The 26,043-nt window shown below is 45.4% G+C and overlaps 1 protein-coding gene across 5 annotated transcripts; it reads right to left on the bottom strand.

Annotated features, from left to right (window-relative positions):
- Positions 1-8,610: 8,610 nt before the first annotated feature.
- SFXN3 (sideroflexin 3) lies at positions 8,611-25,244 on the bottom strand. Of its 5 annotated transcripts, none has more exons than XM_028730467.2 (11): positions 25,136-25,244; positions 21,122-21,288; positions 20,081-20,251; positions 19,116-19,214; positions 18,038-18,113; positions 17,533-17,618; positions 16,164-16,291; positions 14,901-14,950; positions 14,250-14,299; positions 13,065-13,112; positions 8,611-12,102 (listed from the first exon to the last, which is right to left on the bottom strand). In XM_028730467.2, exons 2-11 carry the CDS (start codon positions 21,283-21,285, stop codon positions 12,006-12,008), a joined length of 969 nt encoding a protein of 322 aa, XP_028586300.1. In that variant the 5' UTR covers positions 21,286-21,288; positions 25,136-25,244; the 3' UTR covers positions 8,611-12,005. The 5 variants fall into 5 exon arrangements, with proteins under 5 accessions (XP_028586300.1, XP_028586301.1, XP_028586298.2 ...); XM_028730468.2 differs by having other exon boundaries at positions 21,196-21,288; positions 25,136-25,227; XM_028730465.2 differs by lacking the exon at positions 25,136-25,244 and adding an exon at positions 24,665-24,764.
- Positions 25,245-26,043: the final 799 nt, after the last annotated feature.

Raw genomic sequence — 26,043 nt, forward strand, 5'->3', positions numbered from 1 at the left:
GAGAGGGACAAAACCCTTGTGAGATAGGTCAGACGCAGCTGCTGCAACTGGCCCAGTCACTCCATGAGCTTTATACCCAAGTGGGGACTTAAATCTGGGTCTCTCTGGTCTTAATACAACACTCTTTTAAGCCGACTTCATAAAACTTAGGGAAGTGCTGGGTGAGATCCCATGGACAGTAATACTAAAAGGAAAGGGAGTCCATGATGGCTGGGAGTTTGTTAAGAGGGAGATAGTAAAAGCACAACTTCAGGCAATACCAATGAGACGGAAACATGGAAGGTGCCTAAAGAAGCCAGGGTGGCTATCTAAAGAACTTTTAACTGAGTTAAGATTAAAAAAGGATGTGTACAAAAAATGGAAAAGGGGGGAAACCACCAAAGAGGAATTCAAACAAATAGCCAGCACATGTAGGCACAAAGTCAGAAAAGCTAAAGCACAGAATGAACTCAGGCTTGCTAGAGAGGTTAAAAGCAACAAAAAAGGCTTTTATGGGTATGTTCGTAGCAAAAGGAAGAACAAAGAAACAGTGGGGTCACTCAGAGGAGAAGATGGTGAAATGCAAACAGGGGACATAGAAAGGGCTGAACTCCTCAATGCCTTCTTTGCCTCAGTCTTCTCCGATAAAGAAAACAATGCCCGACCTGAAGAATTTGGAGCAAATGATTCAGCAGAGGAAACACAGCCCAGAATAACTAAGGAGATAGTACAAGAATACTTGGCTAGTTTAGATGTATTCAAGTCTCCAGGGCCAGAGGAACTGCATCCAAGAGTATTAAAAGAACTGGCAGATGTGATCTCAGAACCACTGGCAGTCATCTTTGAGAATTCCTGGAGAACAGGCGAAGTCCCGGCAGACTGGAGGAGGGCAAATGTCCCTATTTACAAAAAGGGGAAAAGAGAGGACCCAAATAATTATCGCCCAGTCAGTCTGACATCAATACCAGGGAAGATTCTGGAGCAGATCATTAAGCAAAGAGTCTGTGAGCACCTAGAAAGGAATGCTGTGATCACCAATAGTCAGCATGGATTTCTGAAAAATAAGTCATGTCAGACTAACCTGATCTCATTTTTTGACAGAATTACAAGCCTGGTACATGAAGGGAACGCAGTGGATGTAGACTACCTTGATTTCAGCAAGGCATTCAACAAGGTGCCCCATGATATCCTTGTAAAGAAGCTGGTAAAATGCGGTCTTGACTATGCTACCACTCAGTGGATTTGTAACTGGCTGACTGACCGAACCCAAAGGGTCTCATCAATGGTTCCTCTTCATCCTGGAGAAGAGTGACTAGTGGGGTGCCACAGGGTTCTGTCTTGGGCCTGGTCTTATTCAACATCTTTATCAACGACTTGGATGATGGACTCAAGGGCATCCTGATCAAATTTGCAGATGACACCAAACTGGGAGGGGTGGCTAACACCCCAGAGGACAGGATCACACTTCAAAACGACCTTGACAGATTAGAGAACTGGGCCAAAACAAACAAGATGAACTTTAACAGGGAGAAATGTAAAGTATTGCACTTGGGCAAAAAAATGAGAGGCACAAATACAAGATGGGTGACACCTGGCTTGAGAGCAGTACATGTGAAAAGGATCTAGGAGTCTTGGTTGACCACAAACTTGACATGAGCCAACAGTGTGACGCGGCAGCTAAAAAAGCCAATGCAATTCTGGGCTGCATCAATAGGAGTATAGCATCTAGATCAAGGGAAGTAATGGTGCCACTGTATTCTGCTCTGGTCAGACCTCACCTGGAGTACTGTGTCCAGTTCTGGGCACCACAGTTCAAGAAGGACACTGACAAACTGGAACGTGTCCAGAAGAGGGCAACCAAAATGGTCAAAGGCCTGGAAACGATGCCTTATGAGGAACGGCTAAGGGAGCTGGGCATGTTTAGCCTGGAGAAGAGGAGGTTAAGGGGTGATATGATAGCCATGTTCAAATATATAAAAGGATGTCATATAGAGGAGGGAGAAAGGTTGTTTTCTGCTGCTCCAGAGAAGCGGACACGGAGCAATGGATCCAAACTACAAGAAAGAAGATTCCACCTAAACATTAGGAAGAACTTCCTGACAGTAAGAGCTGTTTGACAGTGGAATTTGCTGCCAAGGAGTGTGGTGGAGTCTCCGTCTTTGGAGGTCTTTAAGCAGAGGCTTGACAACCATATGTCAGGAGTGCTCTGATGGTGTTTCCTGCTTGGCAGGGGGTTGGACTCGATGGCCCTTGTGGTCTATTCCAACTCTATGATTCTATGATTCTATGACTCTAACCACTACGCCACACTTTCTCTCAGCTGTAGGCCTCCCTCACTGTGCTTACAGTCTTGCTGCTTTTAAATGGGCTTTGAAGATTTACCTGCTTTCCAAATCTTTTCATGAAGATGACTGCTGGTTTTAATATGTTTCACCCTACAGTCATACCTCGGGTTACAGATGCTTCAGGTTGCGTTTTTTCAGGTTACGGACCACTGAAACCTGGAAGTACCAGAACGGGTTACTTCCAGGTTTCGGCAGTTGTGGATGTGCAGAAGCACCAAATCGCAACCCACGCATGTGCAGACGCGCAGCTGCGGGTTGCGAACATGCATCCCACACAGATCATGTTCGCACCAGAGGGTCCACTGTATTTGCTTTGGTGTTTTAATATTATAGTTGTTGTTTGAAGGGTGTCTGTAAACCACCTGGAGGGGACTTGTACCTTGAAAGATGGGATATAAATTATTCTCATAATCAAGAAATATAACGAATAGTACATGAATGTCCAATATCTCTGAAAGTGCTATCATTGTATGCTGTGGATTCTAATACCAACAGAATTGTGAAGCTCTTTGCCATCTTGTTTCTGGGCTCAGTTGAAGGTGCTGGGTTTTCTGAGCAACAGTTTGACTAAATGGTCTGGGCCCTGATTATCTCACGGAACACTTTCTCCAAGATTGGAGACCAGTCAATAAGCACTTCTTGAAAACTGACATCTTTAAAGGGCCTCTTCTATAGGAGCCCAGGAACTTTGGAACTCCATTTGACTGCCCCTCTTCTCTACTATTGTGAACCTAAAAGTGGACAGTAACAGACAACTCACTCATAGTAATTCTTCATGCCATCAGAGCAGGAAATGTGTTCTACCTTGGACACATGTGTTTTACAACTTTTTCCGGTAACACAGTTTTGCAAAGTACAATGAAATAGGGTTTAGTGGAGGTGGAATGAAATGTTTGTGGGTGGGGGAGAAGGTGCGTCATGTAACCTCACAAACATTTAATATGCATGCCAGTCATTTCACATTAAGCAAATATAAAGCAGTTTAAATCCCCAGGCATTTTGCTCCCTGCTTGTTCTTTGCCCCCACTGGCTCATCTCTCATCCACGGACAATATCTTTGGCCCTTGCCAAACCAATTCGAGCTTGCCAAACTGGAATCTTTCACCTTTCCTGGCAGGAGTTCGCCTCCATGCCAACCACATTCCTGCCAGTTGCAACTTGCCTCTCCCAGTCTTCATTTACCCTGTCCCGGAGCAATGCAACTATTAATCTTGGTTGACGTTTTCCAAAATACTAATTGAGAAGTTAGATAGCAGACGATCCAGCCCTAAAGGTAAAAACACTCTCCACTTAATGGCCTGCTTAATCATAACCAAGCGCTGGGATCCCTGGGAGAGGCAAGGAGAAGGAGGTAATAGATTACAGCAGGTGAGAAAGAGAACCCACTAATGAGGCTAGACAGGGGAGGAAACAGAAAATGGTAATATGTTTTTCTGGGGGCAGAATAGTGGGGCAAGCAGAAAGGGAAGTTTGGTGTGCTTTTCCTTGTAGAGCACTAGCTGTATGCAAGGAGATTTCTGGAGGATTAGAGAGAGTTCTCACAGAGAGAAAATAATAGTTTGGGGTTTGTGGAACTACCCTACACTGCCTTTAAACCAGGGCAGGTGGTTCCATATTTTGTTCCACAGATGTTCCACGTGCTTGTACAGTAAGACATGTACAGGCAGCTCCATTTGGTCCCCTTCCATTCCCTCTGCATACTCCTCCTCTTTGATTTACTATTTTCATTTTGTCATTTCTCTGACAGACAGTAACAAACCTTTTACTTTCTTGCTAATTACTTCAAAATCAGAATACTATTGCTGGGAGAAGTTAAAATCTGGCTGAATAGCCTCTGGGAACAATTACATAGCAGCAATTATGTAGGGATTTTAAATATATACTACATCAAGAGGCTTATAAATGCTTTAAATAAATAAATACGTAATAAAACAAGTGGAATCAGAGGAGGATTTTTAGATTTCTCCTTTATAGGCTAAGTGTGCCTCATCTTTCAGCCTTTCCCTCAAATGTAGCATTTTTGGATTCAATTTTGCCCGATATACACATCTTTTGCAAGCAATCTTCCTTAATATAATGCATTTTATATGCCATTTTCATTAATATATGATTTTTTAATGCACATTTACCCCCCAATAGACACATCTGTGTATACACTATTTGGTTGGAGTTCGGCTTCACAAAATTCAGGGTTGCACAAATTCCAAAGGATAGGCTGCTTTTTAGTGCACGTATTGTTTTGAAAAGTACAAATTAGGTAGGTTTGCATTAAAATCAGAATCAAACTGAAATTCTACCCCATCCCGCTCCCTAGATGAGTCAAGCTATACATACATACATACATACATACATACATACATACATACATACAATTATAGCAACAGGTGTATAATGATTCCTTCAATATTGGGAAGGGGTGTCTTGACACATTTTACTGTAGTTTCTTGGCACTCCTCCAGATGACCTGTTGATTGAACATTCATTGCGTGGCCAGGTGGAGACACACACACACACACGACCCTAGGTGACACCCGGGTGGAATAATTACTTGTGACAGCGTGTTATGGGATTAAAATTGACCACAACTTTATTAAACTTTCAGATGTAGGAAGACCTTGGCTTAGGCACTGGGCGTTTATCCCTCCCAGTCCCCAGCCAGGGATCTGGGGCACATCAGGGTTATCCAATCTATCTGGAGATTGCATCAGAACACCACAGCACTTTAATCCACTTTGCAACAGTACAAAGCTAATTTTCTGGTATGCAGTGGAATCCTTCCCACAAAACGGTGGCAGTCTGGAGGTGAACTACATCAAGTAATAAGTCTACTCATGACATAAAATGCCATTTCCTGCAGTTTGCAATTCACATTTATTTGAACTTTGTTTTACATAAACAGCCTCCCACTTGAGTGACTTCGGATTGTTTTTCTCTCAGTACATTTCAGTTTATCTGACCTTTCCTGGAACATTATGAGAGCTGTACTAAGAAGTGACATTAAGTGAGTTTATTAAGCCGAGGGTCTCTAATCACAAATGTGTGCTCTGTGGGATTCTGCAAAGCTCATGAACTGGTTTTATAGGAGGGGTATTTATTCTGTGAGGCCATGTGGATCCAAAAAGAACACAGCTCTTCTGGAAGTTAAGTTATGTACTTGTATGTCTCATCCCAATACAATGATGGGGTTTTACGAAGGTTGATGGAGATGAAACCTCTAGCACTGACTGGCTGAGTTGTCCTAAAGTTACAGAGAGGGAGGCGGGCAGAGATTTCTGGCAGCCTTAAAGACTATTTACAGAAATATTGTAAAATTAAAGAATGTTAGAATGATGTTGGAATGAAGTTAAGTGGTTTTAGCAGCAATGTTATTAAGGTTTATGTAAAAATGGATTGTTAATAGATGGGAACTTGAAGTAATAATATACTAAGATTAAGGATTAAGATAAGAACAAAAAGGGAAAGGATTTGCTGAATTAATTAACTGATTTGGGATGCAAAAAAGGGAGGTGTGAGGAGGTCCAGGAAACAAGTGAATGAAAGACAAGATATGGAAATACTGATTTGTTTTTAATTGTTATTCTATTTTTTCTGTTTTTTGTATTTTATTTTCTCTTTTTATTTTTGTTTTTTTGTATTATTGTAATTTTGTTTGAAATTTTAATAAATATTATTTTTTTTAAAAAAGAGATTTCTGGCAGCCATTGACTGAAGAGACAGCAAAGAGACAGACACGAAGGTTGCAGGAAGGAGGCAGGGCATTGCAGTGACCTAGAAAAGGGGGAAGCAGAGGGCATGGGAAGGCTGTTGTGGTGAGACAAAGAGTGGGCTTAGAAAATGGTCCAGAGCAGTGGTTTTCAATCTTGGGTCGCCAGATGTTGTTGGACTCCCGTTATCCTCAGTCAGCTTAGTCAATAGTCAAGAATGATGGGAATTGTAGTCTAACAACATCTGAGGACCTAAAACTGAAGAACACTGGTTCATTGGAATGAATGGAGTGTGAGGAATGCGAAAATCATTAGTGAGGTGTGCATAGAACAAACTTCAAATGTAAGGCGGTCTGGAATTGTTGCATATTACTTTCGCATAGTCAGTCAAGTATTTGGTTACAGGCCTCAAGTATTTATTTATTTCCCCTGCTGCCACTGTATTTATTTATTTCTATCTGCCGCCACTGCTTTCTACCTGTTGACCTCTGCATGGCAATTGTGTAGTCAAGGACCCAGTTTACTACCCCATTCCATCAAAAATAATCCTCCACCACCCCAAACTTTCCCCCCAGGCTGCTCCCATGTCAGAGCAAGTTTCCCTTTCGCTCCAAGTTCCGTGGGATATGCTCAGATTGTCTGCATGAGGAGGCAAAGCGAGGGGAGGGCTGCCAAAGTGTGCCTGGGGTTCTCCTTCCACTCAGATGCATTAGAAATGTATTGTTTTCTCAACTAATCCCGCTCATTACAGCATAATAAAACACATAATAAAAACGTAATTCATTTTTCTTGAGCATTCCATCTCGCAGCATCTTGGCAAGCTATTAAAAATTTGTCTTCATTTTTCTGGCAAGAGCCTTGTACCTTTTCATCTTTAATTTATGAGGGCAGCTTTGCAATTGACAAGTCTTATTGCACCGCAGACTCCTACATTATTTATCAGCCATTGATTGATGGCTCATCCCAGATCCATCCGTGCAATATGCTAAGCTGGAGGAGGCGGGAGGGAACAGGGCAGAAGGCTCACATGGCAAGCAGATGGGGACGAGAGCCTTTGCAGGCAGCACCTGCCCCTCTTCCCTTGGCTTTGGGCTCAATTCTTTTCTCACTCACGTCAGGGCATGTGGTGCAAGTGGATTTTTCATATGTCACAAATATATGTCCAATGTTGGCCAGAGACTTGGTTCTCTTGGTTAAGTCACTATTGATCAGAGGTGGGAAGAAAGATCTGGATCAGCTGATAGAACTCTGGGTGATCTGCTGTAGAATGGCAACGATTTCCGAATCCAAATTGGTTAACAATAGCAGCAACAAAATCACTCTCTCTCTCTCTCTCTCTCTCTCACACACACACACACACACACATAGTACAGTGGTACTTCGGGTTACATACACTTCAGGTTACATGTGCTTCATGTCCGCTAACCCAGAAATAGTACCTCGGGTTAAGAACTTTGCTTCAGGATAAGAACAGAAATTGTGTGGCGGCGGCGGTGGGAGGCCCCATTAGCTAAAGTGGTACCTCAGGTTAAGAACAGTTTCAGGTTAAGAACGGACCTCCAGAACTAATTAAGTTCTTAACCCGAAGTACCACTGTAATGAAATGAAGACTGCAGTAACTGGGAGTGGATTTTTGTGCTGAGGAACTGCAAGCTTCATTCCATTCTGATATTCAAAACAAATTCCAAGGCTCAGAATACTCTCATTCCATGTGTATGTCTTTTACACCAGACTCTGGTTGGTGAATCTCTAGTAAAAAAACACCAAAGTGGATTCTGCAAGTCTGTACATCCCTGCAGAAAGTGACAAGCCCTGAGCACACAATTCCTCAGTGATACAAATACATGCTTTGAGAACTTGTAAGTTCCCATGTTTGATCTTCAGTCAAAAGACTTCTAGATCAGAGCCTAAGTATTCTTCAGCATGTGCTTCCTATGCTGTGGAAGAAATATGTAGATTGTTATGCATGATTATCACACATTGAGTTTTTGCTGTTTATACACGCAGTGGGAGCTCAAAAGTGGCCCACAACCTCCTAACACATGCACAAGTTTTTTGTTTCCTTTCCCTTCTTGTCTAGATCACATTCGCTCTCCCACTTTTTGTTGCTTGGTACATCAGAAAGCTTTAAGATTGTAGGCCTGCAAGGAAGCCCCTGTGGTTTTAAATTAGCTTTGCACAGTGCTTAGTAACATTTAAGTGCTCTCAGAATAAATCACGACATGATGCGCTACATACAGGTTGTCTTTTGTGTAGGAATTTTGTAAAGTGAAAAATGGCCTGGAATGTGGGACACATCTTGGAGAGTATACTGATTTCTTTGCTCAAATGACAGCATAGCCCTTCCATGAACAGGAATAATCACTGTAATCATAAACGGATTAACCTTTGAAGAATATGGGTGGGAATTAGGGGACCCACACTTGGAAGTTAGCAGGAAGCTTTTTGCCTTCATCCCCAGTAGGAGTAATTTTGGTCACATTTCCTTAAAACAAAACTCTGCATTAAAATCTGCTGTATATGAGCAAGAAACATAGCAATGCATTTTACCTGTCAGTTCAAGAAAACAGCAAAGACATGTGCAAGAGACAGAAATTATATTCTTTATTTGGAAACAGATGCCTTATTTAAAGCTATACAAGAGGTATAACATGGAACCAATGAGGATTCCTGCACAGACATTGCTTTGCATTTGGTAAAATAAGCCTCAAACATAACCCAACACAGTAAAAGAAAAATAAGCTGACTCAAACCATTTTAAGCTTGTAAGAGTTGGATCAGATGAGGTCTCATTAAGCGAGTGTGATAAAGAGCATTTATAGTAACCCCTGATAGAACTCTGAGGCTCCAGCAAAGATGACATTTAACAAAGGAAGCAAGCATGCAAACCCAGGCGGTTCTGCTCAGATTAAAATAAATGATTTGCTCCAGGGATAAAAAGTACATAAAACTGGATTAAGCCACTGACCTTCATCCACCTTTGGAGAAGGCAGTTCTGGCAGTTCTTTATTCTACTTTGCAGGCCAAACATCATGTGTCATCACACACACTTGTTCCAGTTTAGCTCTGTGTGCGTGTTGCTTAGGTCAAATAAGTGCTATGGACCCTGCTGCTGCTGCTGAAGTCAAGGGCAAAAATGACATTGAACTAAATGTTCTGAGCAAATGGAATCTGATGCTAGATTGTGCAGAATATGCAACAGCGTGGACTACAGGGATGGACATTGCTGTAGAGCGTTTTATCCCTTCAGACCATCAGCGAAGAGAATTTTTATGGGTCAAATCTACCCAAAGGCATCTTATGGATGCGCTGATTCAGTGCACCTGATTACTACACACAAATCTGATCCTAGCACTGACCAGTTAAGTCTACATGGCAGACAGAAGGAATTGTAGGGTTACAAGGCAGTTACCATAATCAACACAGGGTAATACTGCAGAAAACCTCCTGCCCACATTACTTTCTTTATTAGGAGCAAATGTTGATTCAGAGTCAGAAAGTGTGTTTGCAAAAAAATGACAACATCTCTCCTCAAGCTTTCCATTTAAGAAGAAAGCCAAGGTGGGGAGAGGGTGGAAGAAGTCTAGTGCAAACAAACCTGCACCTTTTTGACTGGAATTATGGCAGGTTTCTTCCAGTCCAAAGGGTTTGCTATGCTTGCAAATTGCATACAATTCTGTCAAATGGAAAGAGGCTATAATAATTTGTTGATTTCCTCATGACAGCCAATGGGGAGGCACAAAGCTTCAGCTTTTCCCAGATCAGTATTCTGATACGGTGCCAAGATGAACCAGGCAGCCTTCAAACTGTCTGAGCCAAACTGGAGTAATTTCCAAAGTGCTGAATCAGGGCCCAAAACAAACCTTGTGGTTAGTGCACACTCGTGAGTATTGGATACTGCTTTAGCAAATAAAGCATCAAACCAGATACCCAAGAGCTTTTGTGCAGACACACCTTCCCAAATGCCGGAACGTCATTTATTATTTTATTTATTTTGTAAGATTTTATGTACTGCTTGATTGTAAAAATGAAACAAAACCTCAGAGTGGTTGTCTCAACTGTTCTGGTAAAGTACAGGTCCAGATAAAGAAGAGATACTTATGTGTACCACTATTCAGTCACAGCCACATCCACCAAAGAGAGTCATTTATGCTCTCAGGCAGGTGTGACCATTTTCTACCTGACAAATTCACCCAAGTAAGTATTCACTTGGAGCAACAAGGTATGTGCTTAGAAATTTGGGGGGTGGGGTTAGGAATTCTCCAACTAAATGGTGAGATTTCTACTTGCGCAACAGAATTCTTCATATTGCTCTTCCCTCTCCATGTGCCCCCAAGCCCATTCGCACTTGAAGGTTGGGAACCCCTAGGACGGATTCAGGGGACGGGGGACACACAGGGAGAGGAGAGGGAGCAGAAGTTCCTTTGCACAACAATAAGTATGTTCCAGCTCCACTTTCAGAGACATTATGCCTCTTAATACCAGGTGCTGGAAAACCCAGGTGGGCAGAGTGCTGTTAGGCTCATGTCCTGCTTGCATTTGTCAGCAACTATGAGAACAGGATGCTGAACACCAGGCCATTGGCTTGATCCAGTAGGCTTGTATTGTGTTCTTAAAATGCTTGCACCAGTGGAACCACTTAGTTAGATACCACCCATGGTATTAATGAAAGGTTTGGGGGAGTGAGTGTGTGGAAAGGGTAAGCAGAATAGATTTCTTTCTCGGTTTGGGAGGTGAAACCATCAGGCCCCATCATGAGCATGGGGTTGCTGCTGTCACAACCCTCACCTGATCCAATGAAGCTGGCAGAAGTGATGCTCCATTTGGATGCCATCCCTATCAATCGCCCTGGGCCTTCAAGCAAGCTATGCAACCGTACAAAATATTGCTGTGGTTATGCTAAAACAGCTAAGCAGAACATAAGGGGTGAAGCCTCTACATATATAGACACATCCCTTCCCACTTTATGTGAAATTCTGTGGTTTCCAAGGGGCAGATAAAGGGCATGTTAGGATCAGCTGATTTCCATGATCCCATCTCCCATGACATAATTATGCAAACACCAGATCTTTGCTTCATCTTTGAAGCATGTGCTCACCTCCGAATAGAAGATTGGTGATAGAAAATCCACCAACCTGTTTGAATTTTAGCGGTTCCCTGCTAACTCAATATGGTCAATTGCTTGCTTCCGTAAGTAGGAAGCAATGTGCTTATTTGACTAGCGCTCACCCTGCATCATGGGTTTTGCGGTTTCAAGGCTGCACATACTGTCATTCTCATACATTTCTCTTATCAGCAAAGTATCAGAACAGCAAGAGAACGCAGAGGTTCTTGAAAAAACATGTTTTGGTTACAAAAACAAAGGTTGTCTAGAGACAAAACATCTCAAGAACGTAGGTATTGCAGAAACACATGATGCTCTTATGTGGGAGAGTGATTTCCTTTACCTCTGAATACATGAAACTCCAACTAACCAGGACAGCAAGTTGCCTTCCATGTAGCAACTGATTCTCAGGTGTCCCATGGATTTCTCCTCTTCCCAAACATTTCTCAAGGTTATCATTCTTAGGATAATACATCATTAAGATTATAGTGCACACACATCCACACCTGTACACATACCACTGTAGAACTATGTGTAATGTAAGGATTTAGGCTTAAGGACTTCTTTGCTCCTGAAACCCAAATGGGTCATCACTGGAATGTTTCTGCTTTGTTCAGAGTATGAACATCCATCACTGCAACTGCCACACTGCCACATTACAATCTACCCTAGGGTTCACCTGAATTCAGGAAGGTTACATCATACACATAGGGCCTGCCATGACTTGACAGCCAATAAGAAAGCAGCATATAAAAGGGATTATACTATTACAAAGTGTAAATTCCTCCTCAGGAGCACCGGATCCCTGGTTCTTCTACTTCTTCCTGTTTGTTTGTTTTTACTCCATACCAGGGTAGCATGAGGAAGCTTCTCTCAAAGCCCTTTATTAAAGTAGACAACCTCAATGTCAGAGTTTTTCTCCCTGATCAGAGCTTGGACTTCAGGTTCCAGGCGGCTCACCCGCATTGAGCTGGAAAAAGGAAAACAAGATGTTTTTCTAGTTCTTAGGGCAAAGGAGAGAGTAGGAAATGGAAAGCAAATTTATGGGGCAGGGCTATCTCAAGAGGTGCACAGCCATGCTCTGAAAAATGGGCTATGACCTCCCATGTCATGTTTTAAATCAGCAGTAGGCTAGTCTGTATATTATGGGGAAGAGATGCTTACAGTGTGTCCACCATGTATGCTTCTGGAGAACACCACAGTCGCTGAAGGAGAAACCGGGTCCCAAGCATGTGGTGACCAGAGGTGTCTTCTTCAAACTTCATGTGGAATGCTCTTTCCCACACTGTGTGGCATTTCCCCCAACAGTGGCATTGCCCCCATTTGAAAACCTCCCAAGCAGAAAGGGGAAACATCTTTGACTCCTTAAGAATGTAGGATTGCTTCTACGCTTAAGACAGGATCAGGCTTCAAGACTGTAACACACCAGCACGGCATGAAAACTGTAGCAGCACAAACATTAAAAAGGCCATGTTTTTCAAAATCGCGCTTCTTCCTCCACCCACCCCGGCAGAAAAAGAAAAAGAATAAACACCCTTTCAAATTTTGAATTGAAAGTAAACAGTTGTGAAAATGTTGACTTTGGACAACAAAATATTTAAGAAAAGGAAAGAAACAGCTTATGAGGAACACCCCATTCAAAATTATACAGATTCAGCACTGAAACTTGCATTCAGTGCTAGGTCTACTCAGAACAGACTGCCTGAAGTTAATGAGCATGACCAACAGGTCCATTAAGGTCTATGTGACCCATGAACAGTACCCCAAAACGAGCATTTTGGGGCACCAAAATCTCACATGAGAGCACGGCCCCTCCAAACGGCATGTCCCAGACAGTTGATAGGTATGTGCCACGAAACCCCTGGGTGGCTGGACCCCAAATAGACCCCGGGAACCACTCTCATAGAACATAACATGCAATGGCATGCTTACCTTTTCTGGGGGAAGAGTGCACAGCAAAGGGGGGTAGCGAACACCAAACTGGAAGAAAGGAGACAGGAGAGGAGTCACTTCTGCCTTGGAGGATGGGCAAGGGAGTCGCTCTGGGGGGAAATAACCCTCACCCCCCCTCCCATGTTGCTCTAGGCTGCTTTCTTGCTCCCAGTCAGAATTGTGGGTGCCGAACAACACACCATGGAGTGCAGTATCTTGCATCCCAATCAAAGCTTTTCTCTTGTGCCTCCTTCACCAACCTGGAGCTCTCCAGATGTTTTGGACTACAACTCCCAACGACAACTCAGCGTCATAAACATCTGGAGGGCACCAGGTTGGCAAAGGGCCCCCAACCAAATTTCCTGGAATGGGGATCTAGTCAAATTTCCAAAAGGAATAGCACTATATCATGAAAACTACCTTGCCTGATCCATTACAAATAAGCTGGGTACCATGTTATTGTCATTTCAATGGGGCAACCCACAAAAGTTGAAATATTCAGAATGGAACAGGTTGCCACTCAGAAATTTCAACACCTTCAAGCTGAGATACATTGATAGGAACTGGTAGAATTTCTGATCAGCCTAAAGGTCAAGTCACAGTTGCCAGGGAAGAAAATCCAGAAGGGCCATGGAATGTGGGTCCCCGTGCCTGATTCCCACAATCATACCCTCTCAGGAGATTACCTCACTTGCTCCTGTAAGCCAAGTGCTATCTGGTTCTAGTCAAAAGCCGTGTTTCTTTATTATTTATTTATTCCATGTTTGTCTTGTCTTTCATCCCAGGAGCTCAAGGCTCCTAGGTCATCATGGCCCAACCAGCTACCCCCAATTTTAGCCTCCACAATCAGGTTGGTCTGAGGAAAAGTGAGTTTCCTGGCTGAGAGAGAATTTGAACCTGATTTAACATTCAATTCCTCTTCACAGGGAACTCTGGAAATTGTAGCTTTTTTGGCGAGGGGAATAGGGGCCCCCTAACAAACTCAGCACTGTAAACAAACTACAGCTCCCAGAATCCTTTGGGGGAAGCCGTGACTGTTTAAAGTGGTATCATGGCACTTTATAAACACACAGTGTGAATGTAACCACGGTTTGCACTGACACTCTTCTCAGAGAGCTCTGGCAACCTGGTCTCTCCTCCTGATGTACAATACTCCAATTTGCACAAGGGAAGAAGCACACTTACCACAGGCCCACCAGCCCAACCTGCAGAGGAGCATTCATCCAAGGGTACCGCTGGAAGGAAACACAAGGCGTTGGTTTGTGCTCAGTATCTACATCCATTTCCAAAGCAGCTGTTGTCGCTTATTGCTTACAGAGCTGCAGTCATTTACCCAGCAGGAGCACTCATACATTTCTTGGGGGAAATCCTATGTGGCACTCCAGATAGTGCTAAACTACAACACAGTCTCAGCCAGCATGGTCAATGGTCAGGGATGATGGCACCATCTAGAGGGCCAAGGGTTAGCCACCCCTGCTTAAGAAGCTTTGAATATTTGTTTGTAATTGTCAACAATTGACCCTAGCATTTCCAAGATGGCAGTCAATACACCTTCTAAGAAATTAAACTCCCCTTCCTGACCAGCGTAAGAAGAGCCCTGCTGGATCAACCCAAAGGCCTTTCTCATCTAGCACTCTGTTTGCAGAGTGACCAGCTGAACACCCTTGGGAAGCCCACAACCAGGACATGAAGGCAATAACCCTCTCCTGTTCATGAGGGTTGAGAAGTAAGCTGAACACACACACAAATATGGCTCATCTCAGGAAAGCAACCACATCCTTCTCAGCCTATAGGAATGGAGGCCTGGGAGCTGAACTAAGATCCAAAAGGACCCACCTTCAAAAATGCTCTCTTCTCTAGCGCGTTCATGATCACAGGAGGGATTGCTATAAGGAAAATGAGGAAGGAGAATATTAAAGACACAGCCAGCCAGCCAAATGTCTCCTGCACGTTTTGGATCGGTTTTAGGGTTGTTGTTGTTTTATTTCTCTAGGACTTCCTGGAATCCATTCAGGATACTCGGAAACTAAGATCACAATGAGTAGTTCACAAACTTAAAAGCTCAGAGGTGTCCCAACTGGCAATGGAATTTGATTTATGGCTACATTCACATGGCAGTTTATTTCATTTTCATGACATTTCCCTAACTGATAATTTCCACATTATATTTATGCTTTCACACAATGTAAAAGCCACTTCCAGAACTATAGTGGAATACAGCACAAGTTAAGCACTGGTTTCTATATTATTTGCAAATGTGGAAACGAGCACTTAACTTGCACTGTGTTCCACTACAGTTCCAGAAGTCGCTCTTACACCATGTGAAAGCTCAAATATAATGCAGAACTTAGAAGTTAGGGGAAAGCCATGAGAATGGAATAAACTGCCATGTGAAGGCAGCCCAGATTGTCATTTTGTTTTTGCCCTGCAAATGCCAACAACTTAAAACAGGATTTCTACCTTGCTAGAACCTTTCAGGAGATAATGACAAAATAGCACAGCATGTATGCACCAAAAGCAGATCTAAAATTAATGGGCTCTTCAAAATGCTTAATTTTTATGTCAGATATTCTCCGGGCAATCTGTGAATGCTCAAATGGGAGCAAAGGACACGAAGGGTGCTCTTCACCCTCTGTGCTGTCTAGCCCCTGCCGACAGGCAGGCACTCGTGCGCTGGATCTCTGCGGTGGAAGGGTGCCTGGTTCGCGCCTCCCCAATTGTGCGCCTGGGACAATGGTCCCCCTGGCACCCTCCCAGGCTACACCACTGTACTGCCCTCCATCAGCAGATCTCAGGGCCCTTTTAAATTAAAAGTGCCAAAGGTTTAACCTGGGCCCTGCTACATGCAAACATGTGCTCTGCCACTGAGCACATCAATGCACATCAAGCATCCAAATTAATTAACAGTTAATAAGAAACACTCCTCAGTTTATAATATTTCATATCTGAATCTAACAAAAAAATTGGGAGAAGCCAGCAAATCAAAATCATTCACATTTCCACCCATAAAAAAGTATCATCCCTTATTGGCAAAGCTGGAACTTCAAGTATTTGCTTCCGCTCTCGCCAAGGGCCACTGCCAATGCAGCAGCTACTTACCCATGGCAGGTGCAGCCATGCCAATTCGAGACACCACCACTTGTGCAATGGCTTGCTGAGCGGCTGCCTTTGACTCACCCAACCGATTTCCATTCTCGTCTGTAATGGGGATACCAAGCTTTAGCTCCCTGTAAAAATGGTTAGGGGGGGGGGGGAAATACAACCCTTTATTGTCATTTTCAGCCTCTCCTTTCTCTTGCTGCCAGATATGCAGCAATTCTTCTGAGTCCTAGTTGCCTGTGCTTCCTGTCTTTCTAGACCAGGAACAGAAGTATTAAACTAGGCTTCAACTCCAGATGTTGTTTTGGATTACAAATCCCACCCACCCACCAGCTAGCACAGGACCACGTCTGTCCTGCTGGATCTCCAAAAAAGGATAGTCTGGAACAATGTGGTATAGGACCATGGAACGATGTGGAGTAGCTCCATCACATTATCCCACCTGACCACTCCCCATGAACCAAAACATCACCACAGCAGACACTGTTCAGACATGAGGACAAGGCATATCAGGAGATTGTGCAGGCATAATACAGCATGCAATGCATGTGAGACCCATGGCTCCACTCTTCATTACACTTTTTCTCTACTCTTCATTATGTTACCTCCTCTCCAACGTCTTCCACCTACTTCAAAACCCTAGCTCTCTACCCTGGCTCTGGCACATGATGCAGCAATCTTCATAAAGCTAAGCAGGTCTCGGTCTGGTCGGTGCCTGGATGGGAGACCTTTGTATATCGCCTTGAATTACCAAGTAGGAAAAGATGAGATACAAATAAATAAAAGGAGCTATATTCTCAACTACAGTAACAAACTTATCACAGAAATGTAGACGTTGCTTTGTAAATAGCTAGAAAGCTTCTCTCTTCATTCTGGGGGTGGGGGTTCCCCTTACGCAATCTGGTATTACTTTTTACTATGTTCCAAGTCCCCCACACCCTTCATAGATCTATAATGGCAAAGCTTTCTGCTATGCTGTTAGCCTGATGCCAGTTATTGTGGATTCCATATATTATCATAGCTGTGAACACCTCACACTTTCAAGGTCAAAAGACTGAGAAAAGATGCCCAGGGGTGCAGCAATTTAGAATATGCTACTAGCAAGAAATGGCCAAGACCTGGACTTTGGTTTCCCCTTTCCAGGAGGGTGGGCTATGTTTCAGTGTCAGAGGACATGCTCTGATGGGGCAAAAGGTCGCTGGTGTCTCCAGGCAGGGATAGGAAGCTCCCCTGCTTGAAACCCAGGAGAGACCCTGCCAGTCAGTGTAGACAATACTGAGCTAGATGGCCCAATACTGTGCTATATCGACTCAGTGCAAGGCATCTTCCTAAGTTCCTACCCTCTCCCCATCATGCAGCCCTATCTTACCTCTGCCTCATTAATGGTATGTTGATACAGTTAGCCGCTGCCACAGCTGCAAAAGGCACATAGCGTCCAATGATGGGTGGAAGGTGCTACCGAGGTGGAAGAGTTGAAAGGGAAAGAGAAAGATAGAGGAGACATGTGTTACAGTTTGAATTAACAGCAGGATGAATTGGCCCAGGGAAAGTGTACCCAGCTGCCCACCCCCCTTGCACAGGTCTGACCAATGCACAAGAGAAAACAGGAAGAGGAACCAAAGATTTGCAGAAGTACACACACACACACACACACACACACACACACACACCACTGGAAGAAAACCTTTCCAAACATCTCAGTGAGTGCTGAGCATGCTCAGTGGCCAGGGAATGCTGATAAGCAAATAAGGAAAGAGAGTCACTTGTCCTATGCAAGATCTTATTTGTAACACAAAAGTGTGACAACCAAATCTCAAAGAACAGGCATATCCTCCTTGCTGTGCCAGAGCAGACACAGCCGGCGGGTGCCTTACCTTGGTGAGGGACTTGAGGCCCAGTGCTGTGACCACAGCTCCCGTAGTAGCACTGACGTAGGCAGTGCCCAGCTGGCTGTAAAGGAAGCAGGCAACCAGGTGAGGCTAAGATACTCTCAACTTCCTCCTGTCTAGTCCCAGCCCTAATGCTTCCCCTGGGAAAGGTACTCAATGGGTGGGACATGCAGGAACATTCCTATTTCCCGCCATTAAAAATCCCCACCAAGACTAAGCAGTCACACATCTTCACCACCTTTCCTAGCACTGCCAGTGTTCCTTCTTGCCTCATTCCCTACCCGTTTCTGCACAGGAGGTCTCCACCATGGTCTACCTTGCTTTTGACTTCAAGCTTTCCCTCCATGACTCCTGGAAAGCCCAGCCCCTACAATCCTCTCCTCTTGACCCCACAAATGGGACTACCACTGCTTCCTAGGCACACCACTTTGAAGAAATAGCTCCCATGGGTTTTCCTGGGATTTACAATGAGAAAAGGCGAAGAGTGAATTCATTCTCCCAGTGTGGATCCCCACCCACCAAAAATGGCACCCATTCACACACAAGAGGGAGGTATCAGCAGACTTGGGGGAGTCTCAAGTTTTGCAGAAGTTCGAAAGAAAACTTAAGGGAAACTATGAACCAAAGGGACGGAGCCCAAACACAGCTCAGTAAGGACTGAGCATGCTCACTAGCAATAGAATGCTGACTGTTGTAGGGGGCAGAGAAACAGGTAGGAAGGAGGATGAAATGGAGTATCCTGAAAATTGGCTGGCACCCTGAATAGGATTACTCAACAGTGCAATGTTCTGTCATGGCTTCCACTTAAAATGTAATCAGGAAGGAGCTCCTGAACAAATGTGGAATAATCCGAGTCCACACCTATAGCTATCTGGGATGAGGGAGCAGAATTCTTTGGGCCTGATGATCTGCTTCCTTGGCAGGCATGAGTCCTGAAAAGCTACCCTGTAGAGGCAGCTCCTAGAGTGGTATCAGGCAATCCCATGGCCCTCTGGTGCAATTTCCCACAAATATGTCTGCATTCGTTTCCAGGGCTCTTGGGCAGGACTCAGTGTCTTCTTACCTGACGGTTATGGGAGCATCTCCACTCCGGTTAGTGTAGTTGACAATGGCGTTGAATGACTGGTTCACCCACTGCCAGAACAGAACAGCAGGGGTTGTTCTGCAAGGAAAGAGAAAAGTCAGGGCTCCCATAAACATGACAAAAACCAGAATGTTAGGCTAATTCTCAAAGAAGTAGCAAACGAGCTCTATGTACTGATTTGGTGTGTGCTTCTCGTAGCCCCTCCTCCGTACATACACACAAAAGCACTCAATGAGGTACGCATGCAGTTTCAATGCCACTGTTCCACCACATACACAGCACTTCCTTTCTCCTTCAGATTTAGGGCCAAACTACATCCAACACAGAAAATCCATGAACAGATCTCTGTCTTTTTTATTTCATTAAAACTAGCTTTTTTTATTTCATTAACTAGCTGATGTTAGGGGGCAATTTGGGTGAGGTAGGGTTGCTATACATCCAGAATTTCCCAGACATAGCCAGGATATTGCAGTCGGAAGCAGTGTCTAGGCAGAAATTGCTAAAATGTCTGGGAAAATCCAGATGTATGGCAACCCTTGTTGGCAGTGTCGATTTTCCTTAAAAAATAGAAAGCTCAACAACCTTTTTGTCCGGATTTTCACTTTTTGAAATATGGCAACCCTATGTAAGGTCCATGGCATGGGGGAGAGTGGGGTTAATTCTTGCCCCCAGCCACAATGTTAGATTGCTCCCTCTTCCTGCCCCAAAGCTGGCATTTCCCTCAGAGGTACTTGCCCATATAGTATTTGTCTTTTTTCCCTAACCTGCAGCTAAGAGCAACTTGAGCACTGAGGCAGGGGAGAGAGGGGAACAGTGTTAAACCCCTATCACAGCAGACTGCTTCAAATTAGGCCTCTAAATTGCTGCATTACATCAAATGTAAGGCTGTTGTCACCCTGCAGTTCGCGTGGCCACCAATAGGACCTTAGAAGTTGTGCACGTACCTGTAGAAAGTGAGCATGCAGCCAGTGATGGTCATGTTCATGGGCACCTGGGCCGACATTCGCCCAATCAGGATCATCTTCTCGCCAGTGTCCGGGTGGAAAGCCGAGTCGTAGATGTATTTTGCCCGCCATAGTTGGTCCTCAGTCAATCCTGGCGACACCTTCCCTTTCCTGAAGCAATCAAGAAAAGGAAAGAAGATTGGAGGCAGTTTAGGGAAATGAGAAGATTTGCTGTGGAGGTTGCTGGGGCAGGAAGTATCAACGCACTGTACTAGGAAGAGGCGGGGTCAGATTGGGAGGTAAGAATAGCTGTATTAGCAATGACCAGAGGTACCCCTCAACACTCCTCTCTATTCATGTACACTGTGAAATGCAAGGAGACCCTTCAAATGGACCAGCTGCCCTGTGGATAGTCTTGGATGGGTTCCTTTGAATGTTCTGATTAATTCAAAATATTGGGTTTGGAATAGGATGTGTAGACAGGGAAATGGTTTGGTACTATGCTAATGCTCTGTCACCAAATGGCCAGTAGTCACTGGAGGAGACATTAATACTAATGAGGGAATCGTTAATACTAATATGTTTGTTTGCTAATGGGAACATAAAAGACTGCATTTATGATATATTTATGTCTTCGTTGCACCTATAAATTGATTTGTTTGCTTTTCTTGTAAATTGATTTGTATAAATTGATTTGTTTGCTTTTTCTTGGAGCATCCTTTGGGAAAGTGGCCTGTAAATAAACTTATTCTCTAAGCTTCATCTTTCCATCCCTTCTAAAAGTGCATCCCTCTTCCTAGGAGTTCGTTCTCCCTGCTTCTGCTTTCCCAGAGCCACTATATTGAAAGTCAACAAGCCACTCCAGAGTGCTGAGAAGAATCTACGAATTCCAGGAATTAGAGGACAGCTAACACCAAGTGCTTTAAAAGCCTCTAGATAGCACAACATCAGGATTCCCCACAACCTCACCCCCTCACTCCTGGCACTGCCTTCCTTGTCATTCTCTAAGGACCAAAGCAATCCCCAGACTAACAAGAGAACCTGTAATCCTCAATCACCCTCCGGGCCTCTTCCAGAGTTTTGCTAGAGAGCAGAAGGTTGCGAGGATCTGTCACCGTGAAGAAGTGTTTTGCTCTCCCTGTGAAGCTGCTCTGGTCCCATCGTGGCTCCTTGGTGTCGATGCGCAAGGACAGTTCCCCAGACATCTTCTGCAAGGAGACAAAGGAGGGAGAGCAAACTCAACTCATGTCACAGTGAGGCTAAGCAGAAGGGTTGGGTCCGCATTGCCAGTGGTAGGTGGGGCCGGAGGCAAAAGCAGTCAGACCAATGGATGTGACTCTTTATCTTTATACAGCAGGCTAAATTCCATCCCCGCGGCGGGGTGCGCTCCTGTCGCTTGGTCCCAGCGCCTGCCAACCTAGCAGTTCGAAAGCACCCCCGGGTGCAAGTAGATAAATAGGGACCGCTTACTAGCGGGAAGGTAAACGGCGTTTCCGTGTGCGGCTCTGGCTCGCCAGATGCAGCTTGTCACGCTGGCCACGTGACCCGGAAGTGTCTGCAGACAGCGCTGGCCCCTGGCCTATAGAGTGAGATGGGCGCACAACCCTAGAGTCTGTCAAGACTGGCCCGTATGGGCAGGGGAACCTTTACCTTTACCTTTTAAATTCCATCCACGCCAAAGTTAGAGGCTTCTACCCATACAAATGTCTCTCTCCATTCTCCATTCAGGGAAGCGAGTGGCTGCAAATGGGAGGAAGGGACAGGAAGAATTCCTCCCATGAACTTGATTAAGTTATCTTATCTTAGGGCCCAAGCTTATGTGCTGAAAGTTTGTTTTTCAAAGACCATTAGAACTCGCGCACAATGCTCTCCAACAAAGCAGGAACAAGCAAAACTGGGGAAGTTATCAGATATGTACAAGGTCACTTTCGTACCACCTGAAAGCACGACTTTCGCTTTTACTCGCATACAAGGATGATGTGATCTTCTCACATCTCCACCATTCCCCAAGTTGCTGATATGCTGGTGCTTTGCTCCTGAGTTCCTCCTTACATACATAGGGGATCCTGCCTGTTAAGCGCAAGAGGGTTCTTTGCATCCCATTAGAGAGATTCCTAGCCCTTGAGCCTTCTACACAGCAGAATATGTGCCTAAGCAAAATTGAGCCAGTACAATAAAAACAGGTAAATCAATATACATGTTAAGTTGCTTATTTTCTAGCACTTAGAGGTTACATCAACACTAAGGCTCCCATCAAGAGTCACGTCTGGAAATGTTGGTTGCCCTTTAAATCCCATTTGTCATGCCCCTACTGTTACCCAGGCAATGATTAAAATAACAAACATCATACTCCTTGCGTCAAAGAAAAATGTCAGCCTCCAATATTCACAAATTCTCTCTGGAAGGAATAATCCTTTTGGATGGAAACCCTGTGAGGCACAACAGCAATATTCAAAAATAAAAAATAAAAAGCCGATAAAGACTTTATCTGCAGTATTATTAGAACAAATACTCTGAAGCTTTCCTGCAGAGACTGCATACAAAGAACATGCAGAGATACAGACTGAACCTAATAAAATTTCAGGGATTTGAATTCTATTCTCATTAGTGGGTGAAAATGGCATGAACAAGGAAATTAGTCAATTTCATCTGGAGACCAGCAAGGTATCAAGAGGTCACCTCCCCTTTCCTTTTTAACCTGAAAAGCTTCACAAGCATTTTTTATTTCTGTACTTGCTGCTGGTCTACCAAGAGGCCAAAGAGCTGCAGAAGGCAGTTCTATGTTAAAATGCAGCAAATTACTTTAATTTCCAAGAAGCAAACCACATCACTGGGTTCTCCCTCAGACCTTCCATCAATTTAGCTTGTACTAACAGTGGATGATCAACACAATTCCTGGGTTAGGAGGAAAAGTCAAGTCTGAAATCCTCGACTTGAGTAGTTACTTAAGACTGATTCCACATTAATACTATGAGTGTGTCTATACTTGGTGTGTCTATAACCTACCAAGCATTCAGTTTGGCACTATAGCACACAGCCAAGAGTACACGAAGTATATGCCAGCACTTTTTTCCTAGAACCCAGGATATGGCCTGAAGACACATGAGGCCACTGCCTTGCGGCAGCTAAACAGGAACAGATCTTGTCAGTGCCTGGATGTTTGACCACCAGGAACCACATGTAGACCACATGGAACCAAGGTGAGCTATATACAGCATGGGCCAGTGAAGCGGCATGGGGAAGCTTTGTGTGGCACATGACAGCAGAGTCAATCTGATGCTCCTGCAGCCATGCGCCAAGTCGTTTCCTGAAGAGTGCTCACCAGCCACTACTGACTATAGATGTAAGAAAATTAATAAATAAAAGAAATAGGACATGGCCAGGTTAAAAATGGGAGGAGATGCCACAACCAGCAATGGTCCTACAATGGTCTGCTGAAATCACAGCATGCTTTATGGATCAGTTTGTCCTGGCATGGGTATAGTAGGCGACAAGCCAGCCATGCAAAAAGTAAGGATTTCTACACACCCATCGCTCCATCCATGCAGAACTTGGCCAGTCATCTGTCAGGGATTCTTTAGTTAAGATTCCTGCACTGCAAGGGGTTGGACTAGATGCCCCTTGGGGTCCCTTCCAACTCTACAATTCTATGGTCCTAAGTGATGACCCATTTGCTTATATGAAGTTGTGATGTTTCAAACTAGATAGAAGCCTCTGAAGTAAAGCTGGAGTTTTAAAAATAAAATATATTATCTGGCCAGAAAAAAGCCCTGTAAGAGAAGATGTCTGAGCAAATGGGAGACCCCAAAATAAAGAAAACAGGGAAGTCTTCAGTCTCTCTCTCTGCAGTCCTCTTGGGAGCCAGTGTGGTATAGTGGTTAGAATGCCCAACTGGGACCTGGGAAACCAGAGTTTAAATCCCCGTTGGTCCATGAAACTCACTGGGTGGCCTTGGGCCATTCATTTCCTCTCCGCCTAACCTAAATCACAGGGAGGTTGAGGGGACTAAATGAGAGGAGGGAGAACCATGCACCTTGAGCTCCTTGGAGAAAAAGGTGGGCTATTAAATGCGAGAAAATGAAACAAAAAGTGGGCCATCCAACAGGAGGCATGTGAAGAAGCTCACGGATGAAAGAAGCCCCACAGACCTTCCTGGGTGCTGAGATTGGCAGGCGGGGGGGGGGCGCTCTCTTGGTACTTCCTCCACCCTCAGAGTCTGGGGTGCTGGTGCCCCAAGAGAGGCTATTCTCCCTAAGCTGTGGAGCCCCCTTCCCACAGAGATGCATCCAGTACCTTCATCATACAGCTGCCACAGGATGTTGACAGGATGCCACAGGATGCTTGCCTCTGACTTTGACACCTGGGGCATCTAATTTCAGGGCTCACCTTATTTTCCCGGTTGTTAGTTGTTCTCAATTGTGCTTTAATGTTGTTACCCACCCTGGGACCTTGAGGCCAAGGGAGAGAAAGAAAGAAAGAAAGAAAGAAAGACTCCCGTCTTTCAAGGCTATCCCGCCACAGAACCCGGGGAGTTGAAGGTGGATTGGAGAGGGCTGCTCTGCGTATCCCGCTATGTGCCGCTACCTGTCGCTCGCATCCTCTGCCTGCCGCCCTCCCAGCCAACTCCCCAGATCCCGGCGTGATGCTCAGCAGCCCCCTGGGCACGCGGTGCGCGCAGGGAGTCACCCGCCGGCGCGTGCATGAGTTCGTGACGCGGATGGGCCCCCACCCAAAACCCCGGAGTGACTCATAAAAACGGATGGAGGAGGAGGAGGAGGAAGGGAAGGCGCGCGCGGAGTGGGCGGCATGCGGTGGGAAGGGGAGGGGAGGGGAAGAGAGAGAGAGAGAGAGAGAGAGAGAGAGAGAGAGAGAGAGAGATGGGAACGAGTGATGAGTAATCCGCAGGCTGTGGAGGGAGAAAGGGAGAGGCTGCATAGCGAGGGAGATCCTGGCGCCGGGAGCCCCGAGGCAGAGCGGAGGATGGAGCCGGGAGGCGTCCCCGCCCCGCGAGGGGAGGGCCGGGCTGGGTCGCGATCCCTGCTAGAAGAAACTCACTTGTTTCTCCGAGCGGCGGCGGTGGCGGCTGCAACCCTGTCGCCCGGCGGCTGTGACACGGCGGCGCTGGGCTGCTTCCCGAGGCCGGCCCCTTCCTTGGCTTGTCACGGCGCCCGAGCGTCGCGGCCCCCCTGGCGAGGCGAGAGCCAATGAGCGGCGAGGGAGAGCCGGCCAAGAGGCAGGGCTACGGCCTAGCCAGTTCCTCGGAGCCTGCCGGGAAGCGGAGCCGAGCGGGCGGGAGGCTGGCCGGGGTGGGGCTGCCTGGAAGGGGCGGAAGGGAGAGGCTTGTTCCTGGCAGCCCTCGCGGGGATCGGATTAGGAGGCGGCGGCAGCGCCAGCTGCTCTGGCTGCCGGCCTTTTGCCTGCTTTGCTCCTCGCCCGGCAGGCAAGGTGAGCGCCTCCCCTTCAGAGCGCGCTACGTGCCGCTTGACACAGGCTTTGGCGGTCAGATCCTGCCCCGCTCACTGGCAATCGGCCGGAGCTGTCCACGTTTTAAGCATGAAACCTGTAGCAGGACCCAGGTGCAGCCTGGGGCCTGCTTCTCCAGTAGCCCGTCTCCGGCCCTGGAATCGGCGAGATGCTAGGGGAAAGTGCCCTTGAACATGTGCAGAGTGTTTCCTTCCTTCGCTGCTCTTTAAAACAGGCAATTGTACGACCCACCCCCCGCAGCAGAATTTGATTGGAAGGGGCGGCGGAGTGGGGGGGGCAGCTTTGTTTCTTAACAGCTTGCTCAGAGTAAGCTAGCAGTCAGGATACAGGTGACCTGTAACAAGACCTGCGAGAGGAGGTAGCTGAGTCTCTAGAGTCCATGGATAAAATATATTATTGCATGTGCAGTGGAATGGAATGGCCTCGCATGAGAAGCATAAATTAGGGCAGATGAAGCGGCACCCGCTTGACGTTTTGGA

This window comes from Podarcis muralis, chromosome 6 (genome assembly GCF_964188315.1).
Source record: "Podarcis muralis chromosome 6, rPodMur119.hap1.1, whole genome shotgun sequence".
Lineage (NCBI taxonomy): Eukaryota > Metazoa > Chordata > Lepidosauria > Squamata > Lacertidae > Podarcis > Podarcis muralis.